The sequence below is a fragment of the Carlito syrichta genome, unplaced genomic scaffold (genome assembly GCF_000164805.1).
Source record: "Carlito syrichta isolate Samal-C Ts95f unplaced genomic scaffold, Tarsius_syrichta-2.0.1 Scaffold308835, whole genome shotgun sequence".
In the NCBI taxonomy this organism is placed as follows: Eukaryota; Metazoa; Chordata; class Mammalia; order Primates; family Tarsiidae; genus Carlito; species Carlito syrichta.
In genome coordinates, this window is record NW_007252931.1 from 692,314 (window position 1) to 711,239 (window position 18,926).

At 37.8% G+C, this 18,926-nt stretch overlaps 1 protein-coding gene across 1 annotated transcript in view; it reads right to left on the reverse strand.

The window, feature by feature from the left end:
- RNF115 (ring finger protein 115) overlaps window positions 1-18,926 on the reverse strand; it is a 60,605-nt gene that overhangs the window by 32,604 nt on the left and 9,075 nt on the right. Inside the window, exons 2-3 of the mRNA XM_008066019.2 lie at window positions 8,513-8,571; window positions 4,541-4,598 (exon numbers count right to left, since the gene is read on the reverse strand). Coding sequence (XP_008064210.1) covers window positions 4,541-4,598; window positions 8,513-8,571 — 117 coding nt within the window. The remainder of the gene's footprint in view (window positions 1-4,540; window positions 4,599-8,512; window positions 8,572-18,926) is intronic.

The following is an 18,926-nucleotide window of genomic DNA, read 5'->3' on the forward strand; positions in this document are numbered from 1 at the left end:
ACCTCAGTCTTCCAAGTAGCCGAACTACTGGCACCCGCTACCATGTCTAATTTTTTTTTTCTTGAGTTGGAGTCTCACTCCTTAGCCCAAGCTGGAGTGCAGTGGCACACTCACAGTCACCCCAGCATCGACGTGCTGGGCTCTGGCAATCCTTCCGCCTCAGTCTTCCAAGTAGCCAGAACTACAGGCGTGCGCTACCGCACCTGGCTAACTTTCAATTTATTGTAGAGACGAGGTATCACCAAGTTGCCCGAGCTGGTCTCAAACCCATGGGTTCAGGCAGTCCACTCGCCTCAGACTCCGAAAGTGCTGGGATTACAGGCTGGGTCACCAAGCCCAGCCAAGATTTTCATTTATTAAAAATATTAAAGTTAAGTATCTATGCCTCAGGACAAAGTCTGAAAGGAAATGTATGGAGAAAGGGAGCTCATAGAGGGTAAAACTCAAGATATTTTTTAATTTTTTTTTTTTTTGAGTTGGAGTCTCACTCTGTCACCCAGACTGGAGTGCAGTGGCCGCTCCGCTCCCAGCCACCGCAGCCTCGACCTGCTGGGCTCCAGCGATCCTTCCGCCTCAGCCTTCCAAGTAGCTGGAACTACAGGCGCGCGCTACTACGCCCGGCTATTTTTTGATTTATTGTAGAGATGAGGTCTCACCAAGTTGCCCAGGCGGATCTTGAACCCGCAGGCTCAGGCAAGCCACTCACCTCAGCCTCCCAAGGCGCGGGATTACAGGCTGAGCCACCGAGCCTGGCTTTTTAAAATTTTTAAAACTGCCATTATAATGTTGCTTATGTAACAAAAACAAATTGTACTTAAATAAATAAATAAATATAAATCAGACAGCTGAGAGCTCCCTGATCTCCTGTGCATACCTGGGTGCTTTTTCTTCCAGGAAGATATCTGTCTTATTTTCTGCTAATCAAAGGCAGCAGCCACAAGCCGCCACTCTTTCACTGAAGCGATCCATCCAGGTAAGCGGAGACTCTAAGATCAGATGTCTCCCTGGCACCAGATCATAGGCAGAAGCTTTCAAGTAATCAATGAAACCCTCAGGTAGCTATGGGCTCACTTTCCTGGGTTATCACTGGGAACCTCAGTACAGCAATGTCCTTCCTCTCTCTCTACAAGCTGTTAGCTACATTTTTAGATTCAGTCTCCACTGATCCTCACACATTATTCAGACATTGCTCCAATTTAGCTGACAACCCTTCCCCTATCTTTAATTTAGCTGGCAACCCTTCCACTATCTTCTTTCCATCCCATTCACTCTCTTAATCTCCCCAACCCACCCTACTTAAAAAAAAAAAAAAAAAAAGATCAATACTGATTTTGTCAGAACTTTTATTGGAGTAAGTCTAATATATCCAATATTTTAAAAATTCAGTTACTAGGCCAGATGCAGTGGCTCATCCTTGTAATCCTAGCACTTTTGGAGGCTAATGTGGAAGAATAACTTAAGCCTAGGAGTTTGAGACCAGCCTGGACAATATAGTAAGACCCTGTCTTTAGGAAAAATTTAAAATTAAAAAAATTCAGCTATTAGTAAATGCTAGTTATAGAAAATAACCTTTTAATTGTACAAGGAGCTCTAGATAAAGAAAAATAGAACAAAACTGAACATAAGCCTTTGCTGAAATTACCAACTAAAGTAGGAAAAAAATAACTTTAGTTTCTATACATAATTTTATTTCTAAGTTTTTTCTTCAGGGACATGGATATGAAAACTTATAGCTTATGAATACTATTTTAAGATAATTTTTTTCACATCTTTGCTTATATAAATTCCACCTACTCTTTAAGACTTCAGTGCAAGTTTTACCTTCCCTATAAAGTCTTAATAATGGCTAAAATTTCTTTAGCATTCACTGTTTGGCAGGCACATTAGGGTCTACATGTTTATCATGTATAACTATTAATTCTCACAATATCCCTATGAAATGCATATTTTTATTATTTTCCCCAATTTACAAACAAGGAAAGAGAGACACTGAGAAATTCTAAGTAATTTTGCCCAGGTTATACAGCCAGTAAGTGAGACTCAGGATTTGCGCTCAGGCAATCTGGCCTCTTTTCCTAAAGACTGTGGTCCACTTGATCTCTTCCTTCTCCTTTATTTATTATATATACCCACAATAAGTTTATTATATTCTCTGTACACTCTTCCTTGTTTTCTTATGTATTTTATATGTGCTTATACTTGCTCCCCAACTAGGCTATAAATTCCTTGCTGGCAAGGCAACCATGACATTTGCTTCCTGCCCCTACTTCTAGCAGAGTGCAACACTCAATATATATACTTTCAACCAGGCAACAGGTAGTGCGTACCTATAATCTCAGTTATATGGGAAGCTGAAGCAGGAAGAACACATGAGCCCAGGAGTTTGATTTTTCCCCCCGACAACTTCTATAATATTATAAAGACATATTTTTCTTACAATTTTAAAATGCAAAGCATCACTTAAAAAGGAGAAAATGGAAATATCAAGGCACGATGATAAGGAAATCCTACAGAGGGAAAATGCGTAATTGTGCCCTTGCTACAAATCCTGTCACTGCTAAAGAACACAAAGTCACAAGCTATGACTCAGCAAAATTAGTTTAACACCTGGAGGATAGCTCATGGCTTCAGTGTCAGATTTAACATTACTAAAGTTAGGAAACTGACTACATACATTTATTTTTCTTCGTACTCAATACATCTTCCTCCTGGTGAGTCATACCTATAAAACTGACAGACCAATCTATTTTCATTACCTAAAAGAGAACTAACACTTAAGAAAAATCAAATGAAGTTTTTTTTGCATATGCAAACTCAGTAAATGACAATCTGTGTTATCAGGAATAGCACACACAAGGGAAAAAAATACTGAAATCATAAAGGCTTCTGCTCCTGGAATGCAGAATAAATCTTAAATAATGTTTTTCAATCCATCAAAATGAGAAAATAAAAATGGGACCTCAAAACATGATCTGTCTGGAATCACACTCTTCTTAATTCATCTACCAAGGCAGTTCTAATATCCAGTTAATACTGGATATTAGAAGAACCAGAGACTATGTCAAAAAACCACCCTTAACAGAACAGGACTATTACCCAAACATTCATAGTTTCTCGACTATGTATCTAACAATATCAGATTTGGAAGGTTACAGATAATTTACAGGGAAAAAAGATAATTTACAGGGAAAAAAGAAGCCTAAGACTTTATGAACTTCTTATTAAATATCACTTTTCAAATAAACTGCTAATACAGTTTCAATTTACACACAAAATAGAAGACATTTTGCTAGTTCTCTAGGCACTCAGCTATCTCTAGAAAAGACTAATGTGCTCCTAAAACACAAAGAAATTTTGATTATGAAATTTAACTTTTTTTTCCTTTTAGTGTCTATCAACTTTCTGTTTTTTGTAGGATGAGCTGGTTTATACCTGTTGGGCTATAGTCCCTAAATGATAAAAACAAAGTGTTAACACCAACAAATTACACATTTAAAAAATGGTTTTAAAAACGACAACTAAAGAACAACCACTAAAGAAGAGACTTTAGGTCAGTGGGTATAGTAAAAACAGAAAATTAGGCCAGGCTCAATGGTGCAGCCTGTAATTCCAGTACTTTGGGAGGCTGAGGCAAGTGGACTGCCTGAGCCTGTGGGTTCCAGACCAGCCAGGAAATCTGGCAAGACCTCGTCTCTACAATGAATAAAAAATTAGCCAGGTGTGATAGCACATGCCTGTAGTTCCGGCTACTTGTAGGGCTGATGTGGCGGGATTGCCTAAATCCAACGGGTCAAGGCTACAGTGGCCATGAGCATGCCACTGCACTCCAGCCTGGGCGACAGAGTAAGACTCCAACTCAAAAAAAAAAAAAAAAAAGAAAGAAAAAAAAACAAAATTACTCTGAATTTAACATAAAATGATATTCAAGGATGAAGACTAATGCCCTGTTTTCAAAATTATAGTTAAGATTTTTGTTTTTCCCCCAAAATATGGATGTTATATTATAAGAAGACATACAAATTAACTACAGGTCCCATTTTAGGATGGGAAAGGCAAGGAAATTTTTTATCCTTAATCTATACCAAACAACTATATTGACTGGAGGTAAACTCCAGAAACCACTACCTCTATGCAAGGCTGAAAACTACTTCATTATGACTTAGATAACAATTGATTCTGGCCTGCCCTTTACCTGGTTGTCTTGCCACTAAAACAGAGTCTGCAACACTGTTATTTTCAAAAACAAAACAAGCTTTTTATTCTCACACCATATACACAACAGAATTTAAAACATTACTAGGTTTAAAAGAGTACAGCTTGAGACCATTACTTTTTCCTAATCATTTATTAACAACAATATGCCCAAGACTCCACTACTGAAAACACAAATCTTTCCAAGAGCTACTCTGGTCCACATATTTCTTATACTGTACATTCAGTTGAACTCTGATGTTTTGCTGCACTGGGAATTGAATATCTGTCATGACTTTAACACCTACCCACTTCCTAAAGAAATCCCTACAGTCAAAGAAAAACTTACCTCTGCAAAATGTGTTGATGTGCTATTGTCTATCCTGCTGCTGCCACCACCTAAAAAACTAAAGGGAAAAAGGAATGAGTGGTGATTCTATTCCCAGAAACAAGTTCCCCTCCCAGAGGCTAAATATAGAATGGCACAATGAGAACAAAAACCCAATGAAGAAAAATATCTCATCCCAACACAACACCTATAAAAGAAATCATGAAGATACTGACATATAGATTAATCTTTGAAAAAGTATCCATAAACCACAAATCAAGTGGTTTTCAAGTGAATCAAGGTTAAATCAAGTGAAAAATCGGGGAAGGAGATACCGCAGAGAAGTAAGAAGGACCTACAGCCAACAAAGCAATTCAAATTTGGCCTAGCAAAAGAAGAAAAACAAAGATTTATATTCAAAAAGGCTAAGAAAACAAAATGTTTCACTAAAAAAACTATTCAACCACCAGATGAACACAACATTTGGGCTACAATAGTTAATATTTCTTGGGAATAATTAATGTAGTAATATAAGGGGCCTAATACTACATTTAGCACATTGTAAAGGGGTTCAATAAATATCTCTTCTTCTGATAGTTTATCCTATTCTTTGATTATCCTACCCACCCTTAGGAACCCATCTCTCAACTGCTACCTTCCTTATTAAGTCTTTTCTGAACTCACCAAGAAAATGATACTCCTCCACATCCCTCTAAACTGTAACTTTGATTCTAAATACTACCTTGTATTATCAATATCTAGGACTTGCCTCATCTGTTTCCGTCTCTTTCCCTCCCTTTTTTTTTTTTTTTTGAGTTGGAGTCTCACTCTGTCGCTCAGACTGGAGTGCAATGGCCATTCACGGCCACCACAGCCTCAACCTGCTGGGTTCTGGCGATCCTTCCACCTCAGCCTTCAGGTAGCTGGAACTACAGGCGCACGCTACCACGCCCAGCTAGTTTTTTGTTTATTGTAGAGATGAGGTCTCGCCAAGTTGCCCAGGCGGGTCTCAAGCCCAGGCAGGTCTCGAGCCCAGGCAGGTCTCGAGCCCAGGTTTGGGCAATCCACTCACCTCAGCCTCCCAAAGCACGGGATTACAGGCTGAGCCACGGAGCCCGGCTCCCTCTTTCATAAATATATATTCAAAGGGCAAAGACTGTACTTTATGAATGCCTCAAATAAATGTACAGTGTTTATTATGTGTTGGACATTACACAGCAATCATCTTTAAAAACTCTGCAATGCCATATCCTATACTGATAACTCAAAAATAAGAGCCACTGAATTACTATCAAATGTATAAATGATAAAACAAGTAGCTGGTCCCAAAGACCCTGAAGAGTGGGAAGAAATATTAAATCCCATTGTCCCCATGAAGTCTGCAAAGAAGAGAGGAAACTGGCTAACACTTTGGAGCCAGAGAGATAGAAAGAATCACAAGAACTGCTGGATATCACTTTTACTTCAAGAGATACAAATAAGGACACAAACATACATATAAACACATACTCCAATGATATAAAGTTCACAAACTACAACAAATATTCTTCATTTTCAGGATTACAATACCAATCCCAGCATTGAGGAAACAAACACACCCTGGTTAGTCTAAAGCCAAAAGTAAAAAAGCAAAGCTAATGCCATTCTTTATGTAATCATTCTCAAGTCTTACTCTGTTTGTAAATCCACTTAATACCCATATTTGTTTCAGAAAAATGCTTTTGTAAAAACCACTTCAAAAGTATAGCAGTAAGCCCCAAAGTACCTGTATATCTAAGCTAAATAAACAGCTACTGAACTACCACATACCATAAAAAACAAAGTTGAGTAGCTATGTGTCTGTTTTATTGTTAAGGCCAAGACAGACTTTCACAGCTCTTCCTTCCTGCCTTTACTACATGGTTTCAGAGATGCAATTATCCTTTATAACTGAAACCATCAACTCTATCTTTTCAGGTTCTGCTCTCCCTAAAATTCCCTCAGCATTTCCCTTTCCTTAAAATTCCTTTGTATTTTAGGGGTAACCCCTTCAGGTCCCCTCCCACTGTGGGAGCGTTTCTGTCCTCTCAATAAATCCTGCTCTCTCACTAAAATATAAAAAAAAATTCCTTTATATTTTTAAAAAGAGCTAATCATAAAGAAAGAATAATAAAAACAACCATATTGCTCTGAGAAATGTTACAAAGCTTAAGAAAACTTACAAGGTGCCCTTCTAAATGTATTTTTAGTAGCAGATGGGGTCCATTAGCCAATATTTATATGCAAGGACTTCCTCTTACCAGTTTTTACCACCTACTTACCAGTACAATTGCTAAGTATTCAAATTGGCAAACGTTTATGAACATTATAGAAGGAAATATCATGCTGCCTCTAAGACACTGATTCAAAAGATTTTTCACTTATTTAAAAACACTGATCTAAAAAAACACACAGAAAAATCACTGATCTCTTTCAAAATACACAATCTTTGTATGTGAGTAGTTGCTACCAATAGCACCTAGGAAAACCTTTGACGTACAAAGGCACAAATAAAACAATTAAGTAAAGAACAGGATCCACAGAATTCATCGTTCCTTGCTAGACAAATATTCATCCTGCAGTTAAACATCCTCATTTATAACTACACTTTGTAGGTACTGAAGAAACCAGGATTACTATTTAAGAACACTTAAGAAAAAATAAGCCCATTAATTGTTCCCCCACAACCAATATATCCTTTATTGAGCACATGCAGAGTATGTGGCTGAAACAAGTATTTGATGCAATTACAACAGCACAAATAAAAAGTTATCCCAAGTTAGCATGCCATTCAAACATTATAGCTAATTTTGCTGTCATGCTCATATTCCAGGTTTAATGTTGGTATTATGTTATATAAAGTCAATATTACTACATCAACATTTAAGTGTTTGTATCAAACTAGATCCCATGCCACATATTGCCCCAGAAGCTCCAGCTCATTTACACATATAATCACCAATCATTAGTAAAGTAAAACTAATAGTACATACTGTAAAATGTGTAGGTTTTCCTGGTTGTGGAAGGGAACTTCAATTTAGAGTCTGCCAACAGCAACAAGTAAAGGAATTACCTACTGCCATTAAAATCCCCAGAGTTACTCCAAGATTCAAAAGCTTCAGATAGATTCCTTTTAACTAGTTGGTACTTCTTCAATTGTCCAACCAATGTTTAACCAGATAGTCCCCAAAGAACAAATGTGCTATTGAATTTAGCCTTTAAAAGGTCACTCTATCAATGCTATTCTACAATTTATTAAGATTTTATAGTTACAACCAAAAAGGAATATATAATATTGTCACTTTCAGAAATATTTCCCCTTTTCATCAGTTGTATACCTTCACTAAGGTCAATGAGAACAAATTTCAAGCATTATAAACCCAAATATTAATATTACAATGGCAAGATGGCATAGGTTTGACAGTAATAATCTTCATAAGAACAAGGAACCCAAGGCTTCCCCAAAGCAGAATAACAACTCAACTTCCCTAGCTAGAAAAGCCCGTTTACCTTTTTAGGAATCTTTGTCAGAAGTCACTCCCTAGTCCACCAAGTAGCAATTTACCTTCAGACAACAGAGTAGTCACTAAAAACTAACTAATAACCTAAGACAAACCCCAAAGTCTCAGAAAATAAATGAAAGTTTACCAGATTTACTCTGATTTGGGTATAGAAGTTTCCAAGGAATGTCACACACAATCAGGAGCAACAGATCTCATCATACCCACTGTCACATCACTTTCCAAATTTTCCCACCTTCCTTTCCCTTCACTCTCCCTTTCTTCTGCCCTCTTTTGTGTGTGCTCAGTTGTGCATATCCCTTCCCTTCTCCCTCTCTTGCATTCTCTATCTGCAGAGAGAACCCCCATGAGCTTTGTTTAATAAAACAAATTCCTTTCAATTTCCTCGGTCGATACTGAAAGAAAATAGTTTTGATAACAGAATTCCTGATTTATTCATAAGCTTGTACAATACCTGGAATCATCTGTCACTTCTTCAATAAAGCCTGATTCACATCTGGGACAAATATATTCCTACAAAAGAAAGGAAGAAATAAATAAAGTTTTTTCAGTAGAAAGCTAAGCGACGTACGTAGTCTCAGAATAACATGCAGTATACAGACTGACGCTCTGAAGCACTGTATGTACTAGCTGACTCCAGGATAGAGTTTTCTATTATACTCTGGCAAATATAGAATTCCATAAGATATTTACAGAATGGCTTCATAGCTACCTAAGTGGTTCCCACTGAGAGCTGAAAGGGGAAGTACCAAATTTTTTTCCTTCCTTTTCTTAAATTTTGATTTCTTTTTTAACTGGAATAAATTCATCACCGAATTTCCTCTTCAAATCTAACGAGAAAGATCCATTATGCATCTTAAACCAGTAAAATATTATAATACTGATGGATATAGAAAATGTTATTATTTTTACTATGTACATAGAAGCACTATAAAGTAACAGCATAAATCAATGCGTAGACCAGGAAATTACAATGAGGCATTCTAATTTATTTTCTGATCACCAACAATTCCAAATAAAACTTAATATTCTCAAATATTCTACAGAAATGACAATTCAAATTACCAAAACAATTTCATTAAATCAGTTTCTATTTCCTTCAGAATAAAACTTTTAAGTAATATCAAACTTTGGGGATAAGAAAGAATATAATTTACAGACTGCTTTATCAAAATTTTAAAAAGTATATTTTTAACTGCCTATTTAAAATATATCTGGAAAAAGCATTTTCAACTATTTTCTTGCCCCCTATAATACTTTCTGAACCCTAAGCTTTGTTTTATTCGAAGAGGACATATGCTGCTATTTGGCTGCTCAAACAAAGACAGGATGGTAACTTAAACACTCAAATACTTTCTTTAAAGGGATATAAAGGAAAAAAGCACCTCATCAACAGGGTACCTGCATAATGAACATTTGTATACCTAACCCTGAATTGTACCCCACATCTTTAAAATTAAAAGTTAAAAAAAAAAAGACCAACCCCTCATGTCAAGATGATTTGTTTTATGAGGAGAGAGTCAAACCAAGAAGCAGTAAATCTAATAAAATGATTGCTATAATCAATGAACACTGGAACCAAAAACAAACACCAAAGTTTGCCTGGGAGAAACAAAGAAGGCCGTGTTTGAAACAAAAACCTAAAAATATTATCTTGTCTGTTCAATGAAAAAAGGAAATTACAAGTTTAGGACCATGATTATAGAACACAGCATTCATGGAGTTTAGAGGGGAATGGTATATACGTGTGGATATACAAGACAGGGACTAGACCGTGGAAAACTTTGGATTACCATGAACTTTAGACCCTGTGTATCAGAAACTTTTAACCTTTTTCCTCCATTTCACCCATGAAGGATGAAACACATTCACAATGGGCATACTGTAATCACTCCAGAAATAAACTGGAGACTATATAAATCTCTGAGTCCTTCCCTCTACTCCTTCATCCCCCACCCTCCTGGGAAGCTATAACTCCATCCCTTTCACAAATCCCATTATGAAAGTTTATCTGAGTGCAAGTGAGATTGATTTTAGAAGACTCATGTCTAAAAAAATTTTTTAAAAAGAGTCAACCACAAAATGGAATTCATCAGAATCACAGTGCTGGGCCCTCCTCTTTCTTCCCTCTCCCTCTTCCTCATTCCCATTGCTTTAAATATCCTTATATGCATATGCTTACTTCTAAATGTATCTCTCCATCCTAAGTCACTTCTGAATTCCAGATTCACTTGTACTGTTATGTATGCTTTCTCACATGCATTTTCTCTTACATACACACACCCCACCCTTGGGTGACATACTAGTTTGCTCATACTGGAAACCTGGAAGTCATTCCTGACACCTCTCTCTTTCACATCCTACCATCAAACTCTGGTACCCCAAACTCAATCTAAAGCCGGGCTTGGTGGCTCAGCCTGTAATCTTGCGCCTTTGGGAGGCTGAGGTGAGTGGAATGCCTGAGCCCGCGGGTTCGAGACCCGCCTGGGCAACTTGGGGAGACCTCATCTCTATAATAAATTTAAAAAAAATTAGCCAGGCATGGTAGCGCGTGCCTGTAGTACCAGCTACTTGGGGAAGGCTGAGGCAGAAGGATTGCTGGAACCCAGCAAGTCGAGGCTGCGGTGGCCGGGAGCGGCCACTGCACTCCAGTCTGGGCGACAGAGTGAGACTCCAACTCAAACAAACAAACAAACAAACAAACAAACAAATCTACATACTTTTTGCTCCACTGCCACTACCTTAACCCAAACCAGCACTGTCTCTGAGCAATGAAAACCTTTCCTCTTCCGTCATGTCCTGTTTCTCTTTTACCCTTTCCAATCTGTTCTGCATATCGAAGAACCATCTTCTTTAAAACATAAAACAGATATTGTCATTCTCCAGCTTAAAACAATTCCCAAAACATTTAGGATAAACTCTAACTCTTTAACATGACTTACAAGGCTGGCCTCTGCTCAACATGACAATCCCATTTTAGGCTACTATCTCCCTCCTTCAGTGCCTTCTAGTCACAGTGGCCTTCTTTTATTTCTTCTAACTCATCAAGCTCATCACTGCCTTGAAGGTTCCTATAACTAGAACATTATTCCCCTAACTTTCTGCATGGCAAGGAGCTTCTAATTCTTTAGATCTTCTTTTAATATCACTTCAGAAAGGCTTTATTTTATCATCCACTCTAAAGTGATTTCCTCTTATTATTTTTTTCTAGGGCAACCTGATCATTCTTTTAAAGTTCTTATCACAATTTATAATTATATATTTGTTTATCCTTCGTTAATGTCTATCTCCATTCAGTAAGCTCTAAGTTTCCTAATGGTAGGGTTCCCATTAATTTTGTTTACCATTATATGCCTCAAGTAGACAGGTGTTCAACAAATATCTGCAGAATAAATGAACATGAAATTACTTGCCACCCACCTTACAACTAGGAGGAAACAAAGAACCCAAATCAGGCACAGGTCAGAGAATGGACAGGGTGGAAATAAAGGACTAAAAGATCTGAAAGCCGGGTGTGGTGGCTCACGCCTGTAATCCCAGCAATTTGGGAGGAGGAGGCGAGGGGACTGCCTGAGCCCTGAGTTTGAGACCAGCCTGGGCAATCTGGTGAGACCTCATCTCTACAATAAATCAAAAAATTACCTTGGCGTGATGGCATATGCCTATAGTTACAGCTACTTGGAAGGCTGAGGTGGAAGGATTGCCTGAGACCAGCAGGCCAAGGCTGCATTGACTGTGAGCATGCCACTGTACTCCAGCCTGGGCGACGGTGAAACTCCAACACAGAAAAAACAAAAAGAAAGATTTGAAAACTTGAGATAGTGTGGCCAGATCACAGAAACAGCAGACCTGATAATTTGGTGGTAGAACTATTCTGGATGATCACAAGGTCCGGGAAATGGTTATGAGAGTAGATGGTTTAGATAGAGTAGGGATGAAGGTCTTTAAATTAAAAGGTCACCTATATTGACAATGAACTTCCAAATTAATGTCTGGAGTTGTGGTGGAGAAATGGTAATTTCAAAAGGCAGATTTCACAATTAGGAAGACAAAAGACTCTGAGACAAGAATCAAACTGATTTAGGTAAGTGTACAAGTCCTCTCTTCGTGATCGCAGTCATGGTTCTTGGAACCAGGTTGTCAGCCACCAAAGCTTCTGTACAGAACAGGACACTTCAGAGGTATAATCCAAACTGTAGAAGTGCTCCATGATTTTCGTGTCACTTGGAAGTGGCAAATACTTCCATTTACAAGCAGCCATCAAATCTTTCTAAGTAATTCTACTTTGATTACAAAGAAGCCACAAGTTTTTAAAATGCTGTTAATTATTCTTGACAAAAGCAGCTAAATATAAAACAAATCTCCCAGCCCTGAACTAATGTTCCAACAATCAGTATTACAGGACATAGAGAACTTTTTTTTTTTTTTTTGAGTTGGAGTCTCACTCTGTCGCCCAGACTGGAGTGCAGTGGCCAGAGCAGGGTTTACTGAGAGGACAGAAAAGCTCCCAGAGTGGAAGGGGACCTAAAGGGGTTGCCCCAGAGAACTTTACAAGTTCTTCATTCTCTAATTGTCAAAGTAAAAAAATTGTACCCTTGTCGCTTACATACTCTCATAGTCTGATTTCAGAACAAAGTTTGGTCTCAGAAAACTACCGCATTTCCATTCCTTTCATCTTTCTCTACCACCACACTTCTCTCCATACCCAGGCCTTGGCCTCAGTATCATCCTGACATATTCAAATAGAGTTCTGAATTTTAAGCTTAAGGGTTACGTATGTGTTAAGATGGGGAAATGGGGGTAGAGAACAAATCAAGGATAACGATGAATTAAGAGCCCATCAAATGTCTGGCACTATGGAAATCTCTCTGTACTATAATAATAATAATAATACATCAAGTCTTTACACCCAATCTTTCCCCAAAATATTTCTAACATATAAAGCCTGCACAGTCACAAAATCTTATGCCCCAGAATTCAGTAAGCCATCTCTGTATCCCATCTATAAAAGAAAAACATAACAAAAAACCTAAATCACTTATCCAGAGCCGCAGGAAACAGGAACCTAGCTGTTTCCACCAAACCAAGCTGCTTTCCTCATAGAATCTAAACATTTATTATATACAACTCTGATGAGGATACTCAGTAGCAGGTACACTTGAATGAATTGTTTCAGATGTTCAACTGCCTGTTTCGTCTAAAAATACCCACAAGCAGAAATATTTCTCATCATTAATAGTCTGAATCAGGAACAACTCCCTAAGCATAGCTTATCACTGATGCTTACTCACTTAAAAGAGCAACACACAAGGACACAAAACACTTGAGATGTAGGAAAGAAAGGAAAAGGATAGTTTTTTGTTTTTTGTTTTTTGGTTTTGAGTTGGAGTCTCACTCTGTTGCCCAGACTGGAGTACAGTGGCCGCTCCCGGCCACCGCAGCCTCGACCTGCTGGGCTCCGGCGATCCTTCCGCCTCAGCCTTCCAAGTAGCCGGAATTACAGGCATACGCTACCATGCCCAGCTGATTTTTTGATTTATTGTAGAGATGAGGTCTCGCTGCCCAGGCGGGTCTCGAACCCGCGGGCTCAGGCAATCCACTCACCTCAGCCTCCCAAAGGCACGGGATTACAGGCTGAGCCACCGAGCCCGGCTAAGGATAGTCTTAATGCATTTTTTTTGTCTTCCATATTTCAAAGGATCAATTATCACAATATGTGACATCTTGACAGGACAAGGAGCTACAAGCCAGGATCTATTTATATCAAGTCCAATAATGTGAAATTTACATATTCTTGAACTTTATACAACAAGCCCATTTTCTGTCTAGACTGATAGTCAAGACCTAAGATCACAATATTAAGTTAGTCACCGTTCTATTGTTCATATTCTCTTTGAGTATCATCTGGTAAAACAATTCAGAAACACCTAATTAGAAGGTTTAAGAACACAAAATGTTTAAGACACATCACAGTTCCTAGGCCAGTAACCACTATACCCTTAAAATTTCACATATCTAGGTCAAAGACTGTTCTTTTCTAGAATCTGGTTCCCTTCTCAAGCCAGGTCATATACTCTCCCTTTTCAAAAACATCAAGTGAACCTCAAAACAAAAACATAGAACTTCTGAGCTCTGTTCCCAGTTCCACCATTACCTTTGAGGTCTTTCAGAAGACCTGTGTCTAGAGTTCAAATGTCACTTCCTCACTGAAGTGACTTGTCTCCCCCAACTCTCCTTCAGGAAAATAAAGATGTCTTCCCTCCCCTACCTTAGAGAAGTGAATTAATCTCTCTCTCTCTCTTTTCCCCTCTCTAATTTCCTTTTTAAATAAATTGCATTTTCCAATCTAAAAAAACTTAAAAAAATAAAGATGTCTCTCTCACTCACTAAAAGGAAGAGAAAAGTTTCCAGTTTTTTGAAGTATTTTGAAATTAGTTCTTTGCCAGGTGCAGTGGCACATGCCTGTAATCCCAGCACTTTAGGATACCAAGACAAGAGGACTGCCTAAGCCCAGCGGTTTGAGACCCGCCTGGGCAACGTGGCAAGACCTCATCTCTACAATAAATCAAAAAATTAGTTGGTAGTTCCATCTACTTGAAAGGCTCACCTGAACCCAGCAGGTCGAGGTTGTGGTGGCCATGATCGTGCCAATGTACTCTAGCCTGGGTGACAGAGTCTGACTCAAAAAAAAGAAAAAGAAATAAGTTCTCAGCTCAAGAAGTCTTAAGCAATTGTTCTCCTGGCTACTAATAAGAAAATCAGTTTACAAAAAAGGAAAGCAATAGGTCACAGTTCTAGTGTTAATACAAGGATACCTACACATTTTAAATACTGTTTGAAGAGCTGTGATTCAGTCCCAGACCAATAAAACTGCCTTGATTTATGGTCTCACTCCCTAAGAATAGTAACATTCACAACCTTTATCATTTTGCTCCTTCATTCTAGGCCATGACTGAACACTGACATTATCAGAGACTCCAAACAGGAGTGCATAATCAACCAACCTTCTTTAGCTCATTGTGTACCAAGGCAGAAAATCAGGTCACGGGACAAAGTGTTACTTGATATAAGCTAGATCAGATGGACAAGAAGCCAAATTTTCTAAGGAAAAAATAGACTAAACTACTAGAATTATTAAACAAAATATTCATCTCATACAATACAATATAGCCAGAAAAGATTTAGTTGTGTTTTTGCTTGCTCACGTTAAAGGCAGCAAGAAGCAGAACAACCCAGGGGCATAAATATAAAATGGCAAATGATCCAAATGTATAAGTGTTTAGATCTAATGTGTATCACAATCATCTGGAAGAAAAATGTATCTTCTTACTTTTAGTTCAGACTGATAGAATCTTCTTTCATATAGTCATAACATTCATTTACTCAGCAAATATATTCTAAGCTATACATTCCAAGCATTGTGTAAACAAAAAAATAACCTGGGATTAAAAGTCACTAAAAATGGCAGGGCACAGTGGCTCACCTATAATCCCGGCACTTTGGAAGGCCAATGCAAAAGGATTGCCTGAGCCCAGGAGTTCGAGACCAACCTGGGCAAAATGGTAAGACCCTATCTCTGCAACAAATCAAAAAATTAGCCAGGCATGGCGGCACAGCTACTTGCAAGGCTGAGACAGAAGGATCACCTGAGCCCAGCAAGTCAAGGCTGTGATAGCCATGATCATGCTACTGCACTCCAGCCTGGGTAACAGAGTGAGACTCTGACAATAAATAAATAAACAAACAAACAAACAAATAAATGTCACTGAAATCACCAACAAAGTGTATGCTGTGATAAAATCATACTTCTAATAACTATATTAAAGTACTTAGGGAAGTAAAGGAACATAGTCAATCGCCCTCTATTGGAGAGAAAGCAAACTAATAAACAAATTTGTTAAATCCTAACCACAGCTGCAGCTTTTCGGGGATCAGGTCTCTTCAACAGTTTTAACCCCATGGCCCAATATTAATTTTTATATGGATGATTTCAGAAAGAACACCCTGCTCTGCTACTGAATATCAAAACTTATTCCTTCTATCTTACTGTATGTCTGAACCCATTAATATACTCTATCCAAACCACCCTGCCTCTACATGCCCTTCCCAGCCTCTGGTATCTATCATTCTATTTTCTACCTCCATAAGATCAATGTATGAGAGAGGGCACATATGAGTGAGGGTATATGATCTTTGCCTTTCTGTGCCTGGCTTATTTCACTTAACATAGTGACCTTCAGTTCCATTCATGTTGCTAAAAATTACAGAACTATTTTTTATGGCCGAACAATATTTCATAACATATTTTTATGGCCAAACAATATTTCATTGTATGTATATACGTGTATGTGTGTATATATATGTACATCACACACACGTGTATATATACGTATATCACACTTTATTCATTCATACGTTGATGGATACTTAAGTTCATTAGGTGTCTTTGCTACTGTGAATAGTACAACAATAAACATGGGAAGGGATGTGTCCCTTTGATATACTGATGGTTTTTTCCTTTGGCTAGACACCCAGCAGTGGGACTGCCAGATCGTATGGTAGTTCTATTTTTAGCTTTTTGAGAAATCTCCATACTGTCTTCCATAGTCGCTGTACTAATTTATATTCCTGCCAACAGTGTATGAGAATTCCCTTTTCTCTACATCCTCGCCAGTATCTATTATTTTTGTCTTTTTAATAACAGCCATTCTAAATGGGGTAAAAGATATCTCATTGTGGTTTTGATTTGCATTTTCCTGATGATTAGTGATGTTGAGCATACTTGCTGGCCATATGCAGTCTTCTTTTGAGAAATGTCTATTCATGTCCTTTGTCCACTTTTTAATGGGATTGTTTGTTTACTATACTTTCAACCACTTTTTAACCTAAAACATGCAAATCAAGACTAGCAGTGAAAGCTAATCTGCTCAATTTGCCTTTCACATTATTAAACAGAAAGTAAATGTACCATTATAAATAGTTTTCACTCTATATTGGCAATCCAAATAACGGTAATTTTTGTTCTAATCAACAAGATTAAGGTACAAAATTTCCATTCTTCAACCTAACTTTTCTTAACTAGGTACACTAATGCCTCTAAACATTTAGCAGTGACCTAGTAACTGGCTGTGTAAATTCAAACTAGGGAACCAACAGTTGAATAAGTTTGAGAGTACAAGTACCTCATACTAGTACTTAGAGAAGATCCACTAGAAGAAGCTAAGTTTCAGCAAATTCTGCTACAAATGAGTAGTAACTTTGCTTTAAAAGTTCATCAGCTGAACACTTGGAGAGATGCAACTATGGGATAACTCAACCCTTATAAGCTCCCATCTGTAAAAATAAAGCCATAGTCAAAAACAAGAGGATGGGCTCTACCTACCACTCACTAATGGTAAGTGGTCCATCAAACCGCTGCACTGAGCCAATCCTTCACTCTTTACAGGTTTGTGCTCTGTTTTCAATATTTTCTTTTTCTTTATGAACGCTACTAGCCTCATCATTTTCAACAGGAACAAAAGCAAAAAGTGGCAATAAGAAAAAGCCTACAATTACAATTCCTTCATTCAACAAAGACTTATTGAATATCTACTATGTACAAACGAAAAAGAAAACAGCAAAATTAAAAAATGGTGAGGAAATGAGAAATTTAAAGGCATATGAGGCAGGGCATGGTGGCTCACTTTGGAAGGCAGAGGCGAGAGGATTGCCTGAGTCCAGAGGTTCCAGACCAGCCTGGGCAACCTGGCAAGACCTCGTCTCTACAATAAATCAAAAAATTAGTGTGGTGTTGTGTGCCTGCGGTTCCAGTTACTTGGAAGGCTGAGGCAGAAGAATTGCCTGAGCCCAGCAGGTTGAACCTGCAGTAGGTGAGAGTGCCACTGCACTCCAGCTTGGGCGACAGAGTGAGACTCTTATTCAAAAAAAAGGCATATTAGAGGAAATGTCTAAAGAAAAAGTAAATCAAGCAAATCTTTGTCTTTTAGACTTTTACAGTCTTGCAGTATGTGAAGAATACTGTGCTAAAATAATGAATAATAAGCAAGAGAAAAGGAAGAATGAATGATAAAATGGAAAAATGTCTTCTTGTTATCACTACAAGTCATTCTTAATGAGGACAATACAAGCATCTAGGGGACATTTTGTACATCTATATAATTGTTTTGGTTGTCACAGCAATTAAAAAGTGCTACTGACATTTAATGGGCAGAGGCCAGGAAAGCATTGGAAAGTCCAGCACAAAGAAGAAATGTCTCCATTCTCAAACTTCTATATGGATGGTTAATTGGATTAAAAAATTTTATGATTACCAAAGTCCAGAGCCTAATTTTATTCTACATATAAACACCAAGTCTTTCTGCATAATTGTAATATGCACTAAATGTTCAGAAAAGCAACTACCAAATAAAGCATGCAAAAAACAGTACTTTGTTTAATTTGTATCTTTACCAAAAACTACTCACCATACTGATGTGTTTGCCTCTCATGGTATTTAAGGTGTAAATATCCTTATGGTAGTCTATTCAGGTGGCTGTCATGTCAAGCTATTTTGTCATGAATTATTTTCTATTAAATCTTTTATCTTACAGCTAGATAATTTTTAAAATTATGTGTAGAAAAGTTGACATATCTGTAAACCTAACCCTTAACTGTACCCCACAATTTTAAAATTTAAAAAAAGAAAGAAAAGTTGTATTACCAGTGAATTTCATTTTATTAAAGAGAGTATTTCAAAATATTTATTATAAAAAGAGAGCACTGGGTTTGAGAGGTTTAAGAACTACCAGGCAGCCAGACTCGGTGGCTCAGCCTGTAATCCCATGCCTTTGGGAGGCTGAGGTGAGTGGACTGCCTGAGCCCGTGGGTTC